General features: G+C 58.8%; 2 protein-coding genes across 2 annotated transcripts in view; both read right to left on the reverse strand.

The window, feature by feature from the left end:
* Window positions 1–7,258, reverse strand: part of CHAT (choline O-acetyltransferase) — a 49,889-nt gene extending 42,631 nt beyond the window's left edge. Inside the window, exons 1-4 of the mRNA XM_033841849.2 lie at window positions 7,109–7,258; window positions 4,996–5,098; window positions 1,862–2,053; window positions 1,091–1,209 (exon numbers count right to left, since the gene is read on the reverse strand). Coding sequence (XP_033697740.1) covers window positions 1,091–1,209; window positions 1,862–2,053; window positions 4,996–5,061 — 377 coding nt within the window. The 5' untranslated portion in view covers window positions 5,062–5,098; window positions 7,109–7,258. The remainder of the gene's footprint in view (window positions 1–1,090; window positions 1,210–1,861; window positions 2,054–4,995; window positions 5,099–7,108) is intronic.
* A 2,006-nt stretch (window positions 7,259–9,264) lies between these two features.
* SLC18A3 (solute carrier family 18 member A3) lies at window positions 9,265–10,851 on the reverse strand. Its single transcript, XM_004318016.2, has one exon. The coding sequence runs from the start codon at window positions 10,849–10,851 to the stop codon at window positions 9,265–9,267; it is 1,587 nt and encodes a 528-aa protein (XP_004318064.1).
* Window positions 10,852–14,906: the final 4,055 nt, after the last annotated feature.

Here is a 14,906-nt window from a genome sequence, read left to right on the forward strand (position 1 = left end):
TTTCTCAGGGTGTATGCCCAGTAGTGGGATTGCTGGGTCGTATGGTAGTGCTATTTGTAGCTTTTTAAGGGAACCCTCCTGCACTGCTGGTGGGAATGTGAATTGGTGCAGCCACTATGGAGAACAGTATGGAGGTTCCTTAAAGGACTCTGTCATCTTAACGGCCCGTGGATGATGAGCCTGGCTTAATTGCATCAGGAGGAAAACGCCCCCTTCAATGCAATTTTGAGAACTGTTTCCGGAAGTTGTTCATCCATCCACACACTTCCTTCTGCCCAGGGAAGGCCTGGCTGCAGGGGAAGGGGGAAGACTGCCCCCGGCCAGCAGGTTGGCCGAGCTGGTCTTGGTGAAGAAGGAGGGGGGCAGGGGTCTTCCAGCATAGTTGAGCCCTGCTCAGAGGCCAAGGTGGGCCCTGCCTCTTGTTTTTTTTTTCCTCCCTCTGAACTGTCCCCATGCTGTGCCACTTTTGGGTCTTGAGGCCAGAGACCTGGGTTTGGCTCTGAGAGACTCTGGCAGGGAGACCCTTCCTCCCGACCCGACCCTTGCGTAAACGGCCCCTCCGTTGTCATCAGTGGGCCCAGAGGCTGTTCCAGGGGCTCAGTGAGCTCTGAAATTGCAGCAGATGGCAGAGACTCTGGCAGTGGCTGGCGGGAAGAAACCATTTCCACTCCCTCAGAGCCTCTGTCCAGAGCTGGGGGCTGCAGGGCTGCAGAGGCCCTCTGAGATAGCCTGGGGCCGTGGGTCCCAGTAAGAAGCCCCAGCCTCAAGTGCTGGCAGGATCAGAGGCTACAGGCTTCCTCCCAGGGCCTCAACCAGGCCCAGACTGCCATGGGGACACCTGGGGGCCCGTGACCTCCCCACCCCACCCCAAACAGATACATTCTGAGGAAGACCCTGTGTTTGTTACCCACGTGCCACTTGCCTAACCTCCTTCTGACACCATGGCCTGGATGCCACTGTCTCAGGGCTATTCGGCCTCAGAAAGCTCAGCCGAGGCATGAGTTTCAACCTCTCCTTCCTGGTGCTGGTGCCAGGCCCCCTCCTCCAGGCAGGCTCCCAAGCTGTGAGCCCAGGGTCACGGGGGCCTCACCTTAGCTGGTCACTGGTATCTTGGAAGTGCTGCCGGGCAAAGATCACAGCTGGGCTGGAGTTGACAGGCAGGGCCAGTCGGTTATTGAGATACATGTCATTCAGCCAGTACTCAGACACCTGCCAGGGAGGGTGGGGAAGGGTGCCATTACCCCCAATGGCCACACACATCTCGCCTGTGGAGCGCACCAGTCCCATCCTGGCAGCCCCAGGGGAAAATGGGGACCCTTCAGTAGATCATGTACTTTTTTCATTCATTCATTCATTCCACAAACATACGCTGAGCCCCATTTACGGGCTAGGGCCTGTGTGCTCCCCGTCTACCACGCCTGTCCTTCAGCTTTGTCCCACACTATCTCCTTTCTTCCATCCCAGTGTTCATCCTGGTTGTTTACTGCTTCATCCATGCCCCCTACCCTTTCTTATGAGTGTCTCATTCCTGCCTTTCACCCCTCTCTGCTCCCCTGACCTCACGCTCTCCTCTGCTGCTCCCATCCCTGTTACTCATCTGCCCCCCATTTCTGTCCCCCACCTGCCCCCATCTCTGTCCCTGTCTGTCCCCCATCCTTATCCCCATCTGTCCCCATCCCCATCTTGTCTGTCCTTCACCCTTGCTCCTCACTATCGCTCTGTTGTCTCCCCCATGCCTGTCCCTCCACCTGCCCCATCTTTGTCACCTACCTGCCCCTCATCCAAATCCCTCTGTCTCCATGACTGCTTTCTGCCCCCTGACCCACAGGTTCCTTGTTTGCCCCCTCCCAGCAGCTCTTACCCAGTTGGCTGTCTTCTCCCGCCGTTCCAGGAGCTTCTGCTGCAGGCTCTCACCGAGGCCACCAGGAGCCCCAAACCGCTGCACAATGGCCTGGCTCCTCCTGAATTGCTCCTCAGGCACCAGATGCTGCATGCACCGCAGGTAGGTGGCCAGGGTCTGCTGCAGCGGGGGCACGGGGAGTTTGGGCAGCCCCTGGAAGAGAAGGATCAGAGGCTTTGGTTCCTCTTCTCATGTGTGGCCCATGCCTGTCCCCAAATTGATGCCCTGTGTCTATTTCAATCTGCCCCATCTTTGTTCCCTATCCTGGGACTCATCTGTTTCCAGGGCTCAGCTCAGCAGAATTGTGAACTTAGGAAGCTCCTGTTAGCTTTCTCCCACGCCCCATCCTGGTCTCTAGGAGGGGATAAAGTGCAGAGGAAAAGACCTTGAGGCTGACACCAGACAGACATGGGTTCATGCCCCAACCCTGCTGCTGACCACCTGTGTGATCTTGAGCAAATCACCCCTACCTCTGTGCCTCAGTTTCCTACCCTGTAAAACAGAAGTAATAACCTCTATCTCTCATAAGATCAAAGAGATCACGAATATGAAAGTGCCTACAAACCATAAGGAATGAGTGTAAGATGAAACGGTCCTGTTATTGGTATTGGCTGCTGGCCACTCTTAATTTAGGACTTGTTCCCAGCTGGGGCTCCACGATCCAGTTGATCTCCGGACCCAAAGGGTGTGACTTTAATGGAGAGATCTGGACAGTTGAAAGGTGGTGTGAGGTATAGTTCACTGCTTGCCCTAATGACCAGAATTCTGCATGATATTTCCTGGGAAGGTGACTCATGCACTGGTCTCCTTATTAAATCCCTCCCAGTTATGAAGCACAGGGAGGGGCATTTAGCTCCTTGTGGGTATGGGGCGCAGGTAGGGGGGAAATGCACTGGAAGTTTTTCCACTCTTAATCTCTCCAAACCTCAGCTTCCTCATTCATAGGACATAAATAACAATTCCTATGTGAGAGGGGCACAGAGAGAATTAAATAAGAGAAACAACTGGCCCCAATTAGGCACATCATAAAACGTTATGATATTACTATCCTTATCCCTCCAGATGGATTCCTAAGAGAAAACCCGTAATACCTGGGGGCCCCCAAAGTGTCTCAAGAATCTAAGTAGAACTCGCCACCCATGTCCTCCTGATCTGGGCTTCTCAGTTCACGAGCTCTGTCACCCTGGGATCTTGTGTGCGTTCAACAGTGTTATCGCTTAGCCTGGGAAGGAATTTTTGTCCCATTTTCAGATGAGGAAACTGAGGACCAGAGGGTGAAGAGGCTAGTCCAAAGTCATCCAGCCATTCTGTGGCAGAGCCAGGACCTGAAATCAGTCCCCGCCACCACCACACCCGCCCCCACCGACAGCCCTTCTGCTCCTTCCTCCTTGGGCGTTCTCTCCCTTGCTCCCTTTTCCATCCATCCTTTTCCCTCTTCCTCACTTAGCTGGTCACAATCGGAAACCAGGACTCTTCATGCTACTACTTAAACTTTACAAAGCTGGCACATGGTGGGCCGCCTTCTTTTCAGGGGTTTCTCCTCTGTGGGGTGGTGGGGTCAGTGAATTTCCACCCCGGCCAGGCTGTAGAGTGAAGGGGGTCCATTGAATGCTTACCTGTGCTCCGCTCCTGCTGCTGCAGGGACTGAAGTGGACCCGCATCCCTGGGAGCTCTGGGCAGGCAGACCCCAAGTGTGAGGACCCCAAGTGTGAGTGAACCAGAGCGCGTGCGCTGATGAGGGAAGGGGCTCTGCCTGTCTGAGCCTGTCTCTAGAGTTCACTGCCCTAGGGGGAGGGAGGAGGGTGTCAGTGCCAACTACGGGCTGCTCCTGCCCTGGGTAACCCTTGAGGATGGGTCCGGGCAGCATTCCAGGTTGCTCCGCGCACTCCCAGAGAGCCAGGTCCAGCCTCCCCACCAAGCTGCTCTAGTTCTCTCTTCCTTCTCTTGGGGTCTTGGGGATCTGTGTGGTGGGTGAGTGGGGAAGCATCTACAGAAAGCGCAGTCCAGCTGGTGGCTTGGCCAAGAGTGCCAGCAGATCTGGCTAGAGCCCCTGCTAGAAACAGGCTACCCTTCTTCGGAGCTCTGACAGTGACTCAGCCTGGGTCATGGGGGATCAGTGATGGGTAAGAAGGAGTGAAGCAGGAAGTCTCTGCACAGATGTCTCAGCCCCTTGGGGCTCTTCCCAGACTCTCATGGACTTCTGGCCTTGCCTGGGTACAGAGGCAAGGACTTGTACAAATGAGGGTCTTTGGGCCTTGGGGTCTTAGATCAATAAACATTTCTGGGCAATTTATGTGAGCCAGGGCTCACATTTCTGGGCTGGTCTCAGGGACAATGGAGATACAGAGCCTGCTCTCAAGGCAGCCACAGTCCAAAGGGAGGGACGTGCCACGGACCAGAGGCAACAACAGAGGTGTTTGTCAGGCTGTTTGTCTGGACAATGTGGTGAGCAACTTCATGAGGAGAAGCCAGAAAGTTCTGATCAGGTTTTCAAATGAAGCCCTGGGGTTAGGGTTGGGGTAAAGAGGTGTCAAGAAGACAGGAACCGCCGTGTGCAACAGCCTGAAGATCAGATGTGTCGCTCTATCACTCTGGAAGGTGGGTTGAGTGTGGTGGGGAAGGAGGATGCCTGCCCAGGGTAGGGTGGCATTGTCTCAAACCAGTGGGGAAGACGGCGCTTAAGGCTCCAGGGCTGACAGCAGCTGGGGCTGGGATGTGACAAGGCTTAGAGTAGGGAATTCGGCCTCATCCTAAGGCAGTTCCACTGGGCTCACAGCCATTGGAGGTGGAACTTGGAGAGAGGGGAGGCCCTGAGAGAAAAGAGAGTGCCCGGCTCAGGTCAAGGGCTCTCCCTGGCCTTGGAGGTTAGGAAGTGTGGCTGTCAGCATTCCCTCAGTATTCCCTGACGCCACTCCCAGCTCCTTCAGGCCTCCCCGGGCTCCTCAGCAAACTTGGGGCAGGGCTGCAGCCTGGGCCTCCTGCCCAGGAGGGCACAGGGCTAGGGACCAGGCAAAAGTTGGGGGTCAGTCCCTCTCAGGACTGTTCTGGAAGCAAGAATTTGTGAGTGGGGAGAGAGGGATCCAAACGTCACTTACAGGCTCCTCCTCACTGCTGGGACTTTTTGCTGCCATCTTAGGGGGCGTTTTTTCGAGGATGGGCATCTTGGTGACTCCTGATTGGGGAAGCAGAGGTGTGGACCTGGGGACCGAGAAGCAGAGAGGCATCAATACAAGAGCCACCTAGACCGGACCCTTCACTTCCCATAGCCTGGTACCCTGCCTCTGTCCTGTGAGGAGGCCAGAGCTGGGCAGTAGCGTTCACAGCCCTCCTTGTGGGCCTGGTCCCAAACTCCTGACCTCCAGACCAGTCCACACACTGACCACAGTGTCCTCTCATTCCAGATCCATGAGGGGTCACTGGCAGAGCACTTGCGTTGTTCCTGCCTGGGACCCGATAGATATGTGCTTTGCAGATTAAAACCTCTCTCTCCCACTAGACTGTGAGCTTCTCCAGGGCAAGACTACACCTGCCGTGTTCAGTGCTTCACCTCTGAGCCGTAGCCCTGTGCCTGGCATGGAGTAAAATCAGTGTTGGGTGGCTGAGTACAAGGAATGCACGCGCACACGAATGAATACAAGGTTCTCTAAGGCTCTGGGCTCCAGGAGACGCTCGAGGCTTATCAGAGACTGGCCTGTGGCCAAGGCAGGGAGGACCCTGCTGGATGGGCTGTGACTTAGGCAGTCTCTGGTCGGCTGGCTGCCAGTGTAGGTGGCATGAGAATGCTGAGGGAGATGGTACAGGCAAGTTAGGCAGCCCAGGCCCCTAGGGGTCCCCTGAATAGGCCTGTAAGGAGGTGGATTAATTCTGAAGGTACAGTAGAAGTGAGCCAGGCCAAGAGGGGCAAAAGCCAGTTTGTAAGGTTACTGGGGCCCAACCTCTAACCCTAAGCATAAGCCTGCATAAGCACCCACCCATGCTTTCCACTCATCCATCCCCTGTTCTCTCCCAAGAGCCTAAAGCTAAGACTTAGCCCCTTCTACCCCCAGGCAGACACAGTGGGAGAGAGGGGCTGGGTGCAAGGCACAGCTGACCCTAAGACACAGCATCCAGAAAGATGGATAATCCCGGTCCAGGGGTGGAGGGGCCTGGGGTTGCCTGGTAGTGCTGGGCAGAGAAGGGAGAGTCCTTGCGGGCACTGTGCCCCCAGCACTCGGGACTAGGTGGTCCCCAGACCGGCGAGCTCCCTGTAGCACAGGGGCTGCCACGACCCACTGCAAAGCAGAAGCAACGGTGTCCAGATGAGAGTCGACCCCAGAGCCACGGGAATTCTGAGGGGCGAGTAGGGCAAGGGCAAGGTGGTAAGGGCCCTATAGACAATGCAGCCAATACCTCCTCTTGCTCTGGCCCCCAGCCAGCCCATAGCGGGAAGATACCAGTCAAGCCTCAGAGACCCCATGTCTCAGAGAGGCACAGGAGATGGAAGTAGGATGGTTTCATGGGTGCCACATGGGAGGGCTTTGTTCCTGTCGGCCAGCTGCTCTTCCTCACTGGCCCTTGGGCTGGCGCCTAAAGGGTGTATTTGTGTCGGTATCTTTCTTTGTCAGTTTGGTGCCCTCCACTCCACACTCCCACCAGCCTGGCTTCTGAAGCCTGCCTGGAGGGGGCTCTGCTTTGCCCTGGAAGCCGAAGCCCAGCTCAGCCCGGGCACCACAGGCTGCCCGCGTGCTCCAGGGGCTACCTGTCACCCGGCTTATACTTGCCACTTGCGCCCACGCCTGCACCCCATCTCCCGCCTCCGCGAGAGAGTCGGAGAGAGGCAGGTGCATGCCAGCACTTCAGGGGGTGGGAGTGAGACCTGCAGACCCTCCAACTGGGCACGGAAAGTGCAGACCTTGGCACTTAGCAGATGGGGGTTCAGAAGTGTGGACACACACGTGAAGCCGCGAAGCTGACAGTCAAGCCTGTCCAAGCCCTTTCCCCCAACTTCGCACCATCCAGCTCCCCGTCCCCTGCCCCCACTCTCGGTGGAGAAACACCAGAGCCACAGAAGCCCGCAGCCTCCTGGCCGTCCCCCGACGGCCGCTGCCCTTCGGGACTCGGAGGACTCCGCGGGTTCTGGGGCCTCCCGGCCCCGGCGCGGTCCCTGGACGGAGCCTCCCTGCGCTCCCGGCTCCCCGCGCTGTGCTCCGCCAGTCCAGCCCTACTCACCTGCTCTCCTCGTCTCTGCTGCCTCGGCCGCCGCTGCACCGCACCCAGCAGAACTAGGGGCTAGAATGTGAGCCGGAAGGGATTCGGGGGCGCGTCAGCAGTGCGGGGGTGGGGGCCACCGCCTCAGTCGGTGGCAGAGCCTCCGACGTCGCCGGGTCCCCAGGCCTCGCGACTGGCTGCGAGCGAGCCGGCCGCGCCAGTCGCCTCCCCTCTTTCCTCCTGTTCCTCCTCCCTCCCCTTTCTCCCTTTTCCTCCCTCCCCCCAGCCCCACCCCTACCTCTCACCCTCTCCATCCTTTGTCCCCCCCCCCCCTCCACCCCGCCTCACCACTCCGCTGCCTTCCGGGATCCCACCTCCCGGTCCCCATCCCGTGCTCTGACGGCTTCCCGGACGATCTCTAGCAAAGGCAGCGGAATCCAGGCCCGAGATGGGGGGTGCAGAACGTGGCCCCGCCCGTGCCCATCGCCCTCAGCTCAGCCTTCCCCAGTCCCTGCGCTCCCCTAACCCCTTTATCCTAGCCGCGGCTGCCTCTGCAGAACCCGGGGGAGGGTTGGGTCTGGGTAAATCTGTGCCTCCCCACTGTCCAGGGCAGGCTCAAACCTTATTACAACTCCTTGTACAATATAATAATAATAATAATAAATAAAACAACCTGTTTATCGATCACTGCAGGTCCTTTTCTATTCCCAGTCATCCTGGCTGGCACTACAGGGAATATGCAGGATACAGACCTGGGGATGCTTAGAGACACGCAGCCAGAGGCAGACATTCCTCCCAGACAATGCATTCCCCCCCACCCCATATAGATCCTTACACACGAACACACACAGACAGACTCACAAAGAGAGACCCTGCTCAGACAGACACACACACAGCCGGACACACAGAGTCAGAACAGACGTGCACACACCAGCAGTACAGACCCCCACAGACGTTGTCTAATACACAGGCGTACCCCAACACGGCGACCTCTCCATGCCGGAATCCGAGGACTCTGCAGCCTTCAGGAGGCCGCAGGTTGCAGGACTGGGAGTGGTGCACACACGCTGGTCTGGGACTCTGGGGACCCCCACTCAAGGTGGGGAGACTTCTCTGGCAGCCCTGGGCGCTTGCTTGCACTCAGGACCGGGTAGGGTGGGGTTGGTATCAGCTCTCACACTATCATTCTCTCCAGCCCTGACTCAAGCCCGTATAGCTGGAACACAGCGGACACATCGACAACTGTTCCTCCACTCCTCGTAGGATAGAGTCCAGTGGTCTAACGAACACACAATCACACGCACGCGTCTCGAGAAATCAAGCCCTTAAGGATGCAGCCGGTTTTTTTTCAGCTGCCCATAACAGTTCCACCCCTATTCTCTTTCGGAGACTGGACGGGACAGGTTGCCAGGCTCGAAGGGAAGGGAAGCTTGGGCGCCTAAGAGCTCTGTCTTAGACTCAGGGTGTGTCCTCAAGGGGCGGGACCAGCGCACCCGGAGGGAGCGGGTCCTCAGGCTCCCCCGGGCGGCGCCCTGGGGCGCTGCGCTAGGCCTGCGTGAGGGAGGGGCTGTCGCGGGCTGAGGCCGGCCTAGGCACCAGGGTGTTTGTGGGTGGGAGCCCTTGTTGAGTTTGCTTCTTTCGTATCTCCTTTTCCAGGTAGCAAAAGAGCAACAGGCTTCCTGCATGCCCGCTGGACTGAGACCCGGATTTGGGTTAGACCCATCTCACCCTCCCATTCTGCCCTGGCCCCTTGCCCGGCCGCCCACCCCATCAGTAAAGAGACTCGGTCTCGTACAGATATAGTTTATTGATTCGGCCCGGAGGCACCGCAGCGCAGCGGGCCAAGTTGGCACTGGGAGGAACGGAAGGAAGGACAAACAGGCACGGCTCTACATCGGGGAGCCCCGAGGTGGCGACCCGCGCGCCTCTTCGTCTTTGCCAGGAGCACATAAGTTCACGTGCCTCGGTGCTCCATGCCCCATTGGAGGAAAGGGAGGAGGACACAGAAAGGGTCATAAAGAGGGGACTCGGGCAGGGGAAATCAAGACAGAGGAGGGGCTGGGGTACTCGCTGCAGGAGGCGGGACCTGAGCCTGAGCTGGCCAGTGTGCTCACAGAGCAGCCACCTTGACCCGGGGGTGGGGAGTGGGCGGGTGGCCTGGAGGAGAAGCGGGGCTGCTAGCTGCGGGTGTAGTAGTCGTAGTCGTCCTCACATGCGTCAAAGGGGCCTGGCGGGCTGCGAGGCGCGCCTTCCCGGTCGGACAGAGGGCGCTCCCGCAGGCGCACAGCATCGTATAGACCCTGCGGTGGCTCATCCAGCAGCACATCGCGCTCGGAGCGGGAGCGCTTCAGGCGGCCCACGTTGCGCAGAAGCAGCAGGACGGGCGCATACAGCAGGTTGGCCAGGCCCATAACAAGGCTAAGCTGCTCAAAGCCAAGCGAGTGCACGATGTGGCCCGCCACTATGGGCCCGAGCGCATAGGCCACGCAATAGGATATGTCGGCAATGGCATAGACGCTGCCATAGACCGAGACGTGGCGCACGTCCACAAGAAAGGCGAGCGTGGGCAGCAGCGCCGTGTCCACCAGCGCAATGCCGAAGCAGAGGCCGCAGAGCGAGACCACTAGTGGTGCAAAGGAGCGGCAGGCGGGCACCAAGCACGAGCTGGCGCCTATCACTGCCAGCCCGAAGGCGCCGTACAGCCACTGCAGGTGGGGGTAGCGCGCTGCCAGTCGCACTGTGAGGTACACGCCTAGCACGTGCGGCACGAAGGCCGGCAGCCAGGCTATGCCTGCGTCCCACTCGGACGCCGCCATCGTGTGCTCCATCCACGTGGCGATGGTAGGCTCGAGAAAGGCGAGGGGGATGTTGCAGGTGGTGAGCGCCCCTGCCACCACGGCGATGTAGGGGTCCAGCATGAGGCGGTGGATAGGCGTGCCCACTGGCAGGTTGGCCCGCGCCCGCGCCGCGGCGGAGAAGGGCTTGGCCACGACCAGCAGCAACAGGGCGTCGAGCAGCGAAACCATGGCGAGCACCAGAAAGGGCGCGGTCTTGCCCACGAACTTGTGGAGGAACCCCCCGAAGGGCGGCGCCACTAGGCTTCCGAAGCTGATGAAGGCCAACGCCAAGCCCAGGGCACGACTGCGCTCCGGCTCCTCAGGATACTTGTCGGCGATCATGGCAATGCCAGACGTGTCCGCGAAGGCCGAGCCGAGACCCTGCAGGCTGCGCGCGGCGAAGAGCGTCGCGTAGTCCTCCGCAAAGGCAAACATCACTGTAGAGGCGAACAGTACGCCCAGGCCCATAAGCAGCGGCAAGTCATAGCTCATGCGGTCGATGAAAGTCCCGCTCAGGGGGTTCACCAGCAGCTGCAGGATGGCCTTGGAGGCAAACAGCACCCCGATCTTCACGTCCTCGTTGTCGGTGGGGTATTGGGGCTGCGCGGTAGACCTGTCCGGCATCGCGGCCGTCGAGGACTCAGAGGTGTTGACCGTGTCTGCACTGGCATTGGCCGGAGTGGGCGGCGGCAGGGTGGTCACACACACTTTGGAAGTCAGGGTGGGCTTCTCGCTGGCCGAGTGCACGTAGTAGGGCACGATGGGCACGATGACCATGTACAGCATGTTGTCCAGCAACAGCGCCACGCACACGATGACCAGCACCAGGCGCCGCTGCCGCCGGGGATCTTGCAGCGCCGCGCCCACCGCCTCCGACAGCTTGCTGGCTGCCGCCGGGGCCTGACCCGCCGGCGCCTCGGGTTCCATCACCCGCACCCCGCCGCTCTTCCGAGGACGCTTCGGCCGGGGCCGGGCGCGCGCGCCCTGCAGTGCAGAGACCAGGGCGCGGAACTTCGGGGAACCCTGCTCGCCGGGAAAGGCAAGGACCCTGTCCGGCGAGGCGCCGCCGCTGTCCGGAACCGAGCTCGGGACCCGCCGCCGCTGGGCTCAGGGGCGGTCAGGAAAGGCGGCCGTGCCAAGGCGCCGGAGCCGGAGACTGAGCGCTCTGAGGCTCGGGCGCGCAGGGAGCCACCCCCGCAGCGCTGAGAGGCCGCCTGAGCAGGCCGAGGGGCATGCTGCTGCCGCCCGCCCGCCGGCTCGCTCGCCCCGCCGCTCTCCCCTCCCCTCGCGTCGGCTCTTGCCTCCTCCGCCGCCGCCTACTCTTTTTTTCTTTTACACTCGGGGCTGTGACGCGGCGAGTCTCGGCCCCCGAGTGGTGCCCGGGCCACTTGCGTCGCTCATGCTAATGCGACGTCGGCGGGGCGGGGGCTGGGGGCGGGGCGCTGCCGGGAGGGGGTCCTCTCCCCAGATGCGCCAAGGCTGGAAGCCCCAGAAAGGGGTCTCGGTGCGGAAAGAGTCCTGGCCAAACCCCTGAGGATGGGTGCGCCGCGCGACAAGCGGGTTCTCCGCCCCAGCAGTTGTAGGACTCGTGGGGTCCGCGCCCGCTCTTCTCCCCACGGAGAGGGGCACACAGCGGCCGCTTTCCCCCGGCCCCGCGGGAGAGGGGGGCGCTAGGGGCTCCAGATCTCCGCCTTAGCCTGGATCTCAGCGCGCAGCGGGTAAGGAGTCCCCGAGGTGAGCCGCGGCTACGTCCATCTGTTCTCGCAGCTGGAATGTGGGGCAGTGACTGGAGGGGCGCCAACTACAGATCCCTCAACCCTTTCTCTGGCCCCGCCCCCTGGCCCCTTCCACGCCGGGGAGGGGAGGCGCATACTGCTGGACTGGGTTCCGACCGACCGGCCCTTCGGGAGAATGTCACAGCAGAGAACTCCAGACTAAGAGCATCTGGGGATTGAGGGGAGAAGTCGCTTCGTCCCCACCCGGGGCCCCCAATATCAGCTCTGCCCCGCCCACCCTACCGCTTTCCCCACCTCCTTCTCCTAACCAGTGCGCCCCCTTTCCGTTTTAACTGTCCGGGTCCGGCAGCTCCGCCTCTTCTCCCTTCCCGCCTCCTCACTCCCTCCCCGTTCTAACTCCTCCCAGGCAGTCTCGTCTTCGCACTACACCAAGCCCTCCCTCCGCTCCTGCGAGGTCCCGCCCCCTTCCCAACCCCACCCCCACCTCCAATCTCCAGAGCTGCCTCCAAGTCCCGGGTGGGCTCAGGGAGTGATGTGGCGGGGTCTACGCCTGGAGCCGTAAGAGACCCCGCGTGGGCGCCGAAACCATTTCCTGGGCAGGATCCAGCAGCTTTGCTCTCAGCAGAGGTTCAAGGGGGGGCTCACCTTAAGAGGGCCACACCCGCTGAGACGCCCCGTTCTCAGAAGACAAGGTGAGCCGCCCTGGCTTTGCGCTGGGCCTAATGCGTCCCCAGCGTTGACCATGGATGGCACATCGAGTCCATGTTCTGGTCTGCGGACTGGCCCGAGAGAGGCTCTGAGGCAGTGGAGGCTGGGAGATTTGTGCTGTTGAGATTACAGTTTGTCCCTTTCTTCCAGAGTCAGAGAGGATTCTTCCCATCTTTCTGGCCTCAAAAGCAAACTACCATTAGACACCGCTTCTTCCCTTACGGTGCTCCCCACCCCGAAGGAGGCATCCTGATACAGTGGAAAGAACTTGGGCTTTAGAGGCAGAGGACTGAGATGGCTCCTGGCTCTGCCACCTACTAGTTAGGGCGCCTGGGAGGAAGGGGGGGAATCACTTCACCTCTCTATCCCTCAGCTTCTTTATCTGTAAAATGGATAATAGTACCCACAGCTTAGGGTGCCTGGCACACAGTAAGAGCAATGTAAGTGGCTGCTGTGGTTATTATTATCATCTGTAAGATGTGTCGTTTTATCTTCATTTTACAGCTGTGGGTCTGGTAAAGAGCAGATAAAAGTTTCAGGGGTGCCCTGGCTTCCTGGCTTGCCCCGCTGGTTAAGCAGGCGTTATCATTCCAGGCTGTGCCTTGGCTGGTGAGACGCCCAGAAGGCATTGGAAAGTTGGCTTCTGTCCTTGAGATAGCTGTCGGATGAGGTGATGGAGACCAGCACGCCAGGGTGAGAGGCAGCAGCCTTGCCACCCATTGCCCAATCTCTCCACCCACCCAGACACCTCAGGGAAGGAGAAGAAACTTCCACTTAAGGAGTTGCCAACACCTGCTCTGAAGTGGCCAAACTGTCCTCTGTCTGAGGGAGGGAAAAAGTTCCAGTATGGGGACAGGCCTGGCTCTGGGTGACCTTGGGCAAGTCACAGCCTTGGTCTCTGTTAAGTAAGGGGTTAGGGGACTCCTAACTCGCTGCAGCCCTCAGCAGGAAATGGGTGCTGTAGAAGGGCTCCGTTGGGTGAGATGATTATTTTAAATTTTATTTGAAGGCCCTTAGTCAGTACACACCCTCTCCAGCTCATTGCAGTCTTTCTCCAGCTGGCTGCACAAATTTACATCACCTGCCTCGCTCTCTGGTCTTTTGAGTTGGAGACCTCTGGTCCCTTCTGACTCTCCCATTATGAGGCTTTCAAAGGGACAGTCTTCCCACCTACTGAGCAATTATCATGTATGCATATGTTGTTTGCCTTATCTGATCTGAAAGAGGGGGGTTGGAATTTAAGGCAGAAGTTTTCTGTCTCGTGGCTAAAGAACAGTGGAATCTTAGAGAAGAGAAACTTTCCCAGGGCCTTCAAGATGCAGATCCCTTCTTCCAGCTCTCTGGCCCACAGAATTCATGGCTGTTCCTGAGCATAAAGGCAAGTTATCTCTGGGCTCATGCCTAATTCTCCAGTCCTCTGTTCCCCTATGGCAGGAAACAGGTTCGTTTATTAAGCACATCTCTGTGCCAGAGGTGTTGTGTGTGCTGCTTTATTTAATTCTCACTCAATCCTGGTTCAGTGTAGGTGCTATTTCCCCTGTCTTATTGATGAGGAAGTTGGGCATGGAGAAGCTGGGGCACTTGCCTGAGATTCCAGCAGTAGAGCCTAAATTTAAACCCAGGCCATGGGGACCAGTCCTGTTGTCCTCATGCTGCTTCCCTGTTCCTTGTGCCTCATCATGCCTCTGCTGCTCTTTGTGCAAGGTGACCACACCCTCCCTGTCGGTGCCAAGGAGAGGGGCGGATGAAGATCCATGGAAGGAAAAGAGGCCAGGATGGACGGATGCCTCCCTCCAAAGCAGCAGCCCTCCACACAAAACTCACCAGGACATCCCCCCCAAAACACACACACACACACACACACACACACACACACACACACACACACACACACACACACACACACACACACACACACCCCCAGACTTCACCCAGGCAGGCAGGCAGGCAGGCAGGAAAGAAGGAAGGAAGGAAGAAAGATGGTCCAGGACCAGCTCCTTAAGGAAGCTCCAGGGACACTAAATTCCCTCACCCTCCCACTTCCAGCTTAGAAGGCAACCCCCCACCTGTGCATCAGCAGCCCCAAGGACTAGGGTGGAGGAGTTGGCAGCAGGCCAGGACGCCTTGCCTCAGCAAAAAGCTGAGCCTTGGCAGGAGGGGAACAACCGCTATTCTGGCCCTGGCCTGCAGGGAGCTGTCCAGGGTGCTGGTACAGGCTTTGCCACTTGCCAACCAGCCTCCCTCAAGGGCCCTGACCCTCCATCTTCCTGCACCTGTGGCTTCCTCTTCACCAGAACTCTTGGTAAATTCCTTCCCAGAGAGTCCTCTATCTGAGCATAACTCGCAGGCAAAAGGGAACTTCCCATCCAATTCTGTTGGAGAAAATGAAAGCAATTTTTTCTCTCTTTTCTCAACCAGATGTAGTAACTATTACTAGAGAGTACATATCTAGTAAGTGGAATGAGTAAAGCAAGGAACTTATTTATAAGACACATAGATGTGTTTATAAAGTGCCAGGCACCGTTCTAAGCATTTTAT

This window comes from Tursiops truncatus, chromosome 16, assembly GCF_011762595.2.
Source record: "Tursiops truncatus isolate mTurTru1 chromosome 16, mTurTru1.mat.Y, whole genome shotgun sequence".
Lineage (NCBI taxonomy): Eukaryota > Metazoa > Chordata > Mammalia > Artiodactyla > Delphinidae > Tursiops > Tursiops truncatus.

Bases quoted from the DNA above. Each gene is read 5' to 3' on its own strand.
- SLC18A3 (XM_004318016.2), bottom strand. From the start codon at position 10,851: ATGGAACCCGAGGCGCCGGCGGGTCAGGCCCCGGCGGCAGCCAGCAAG.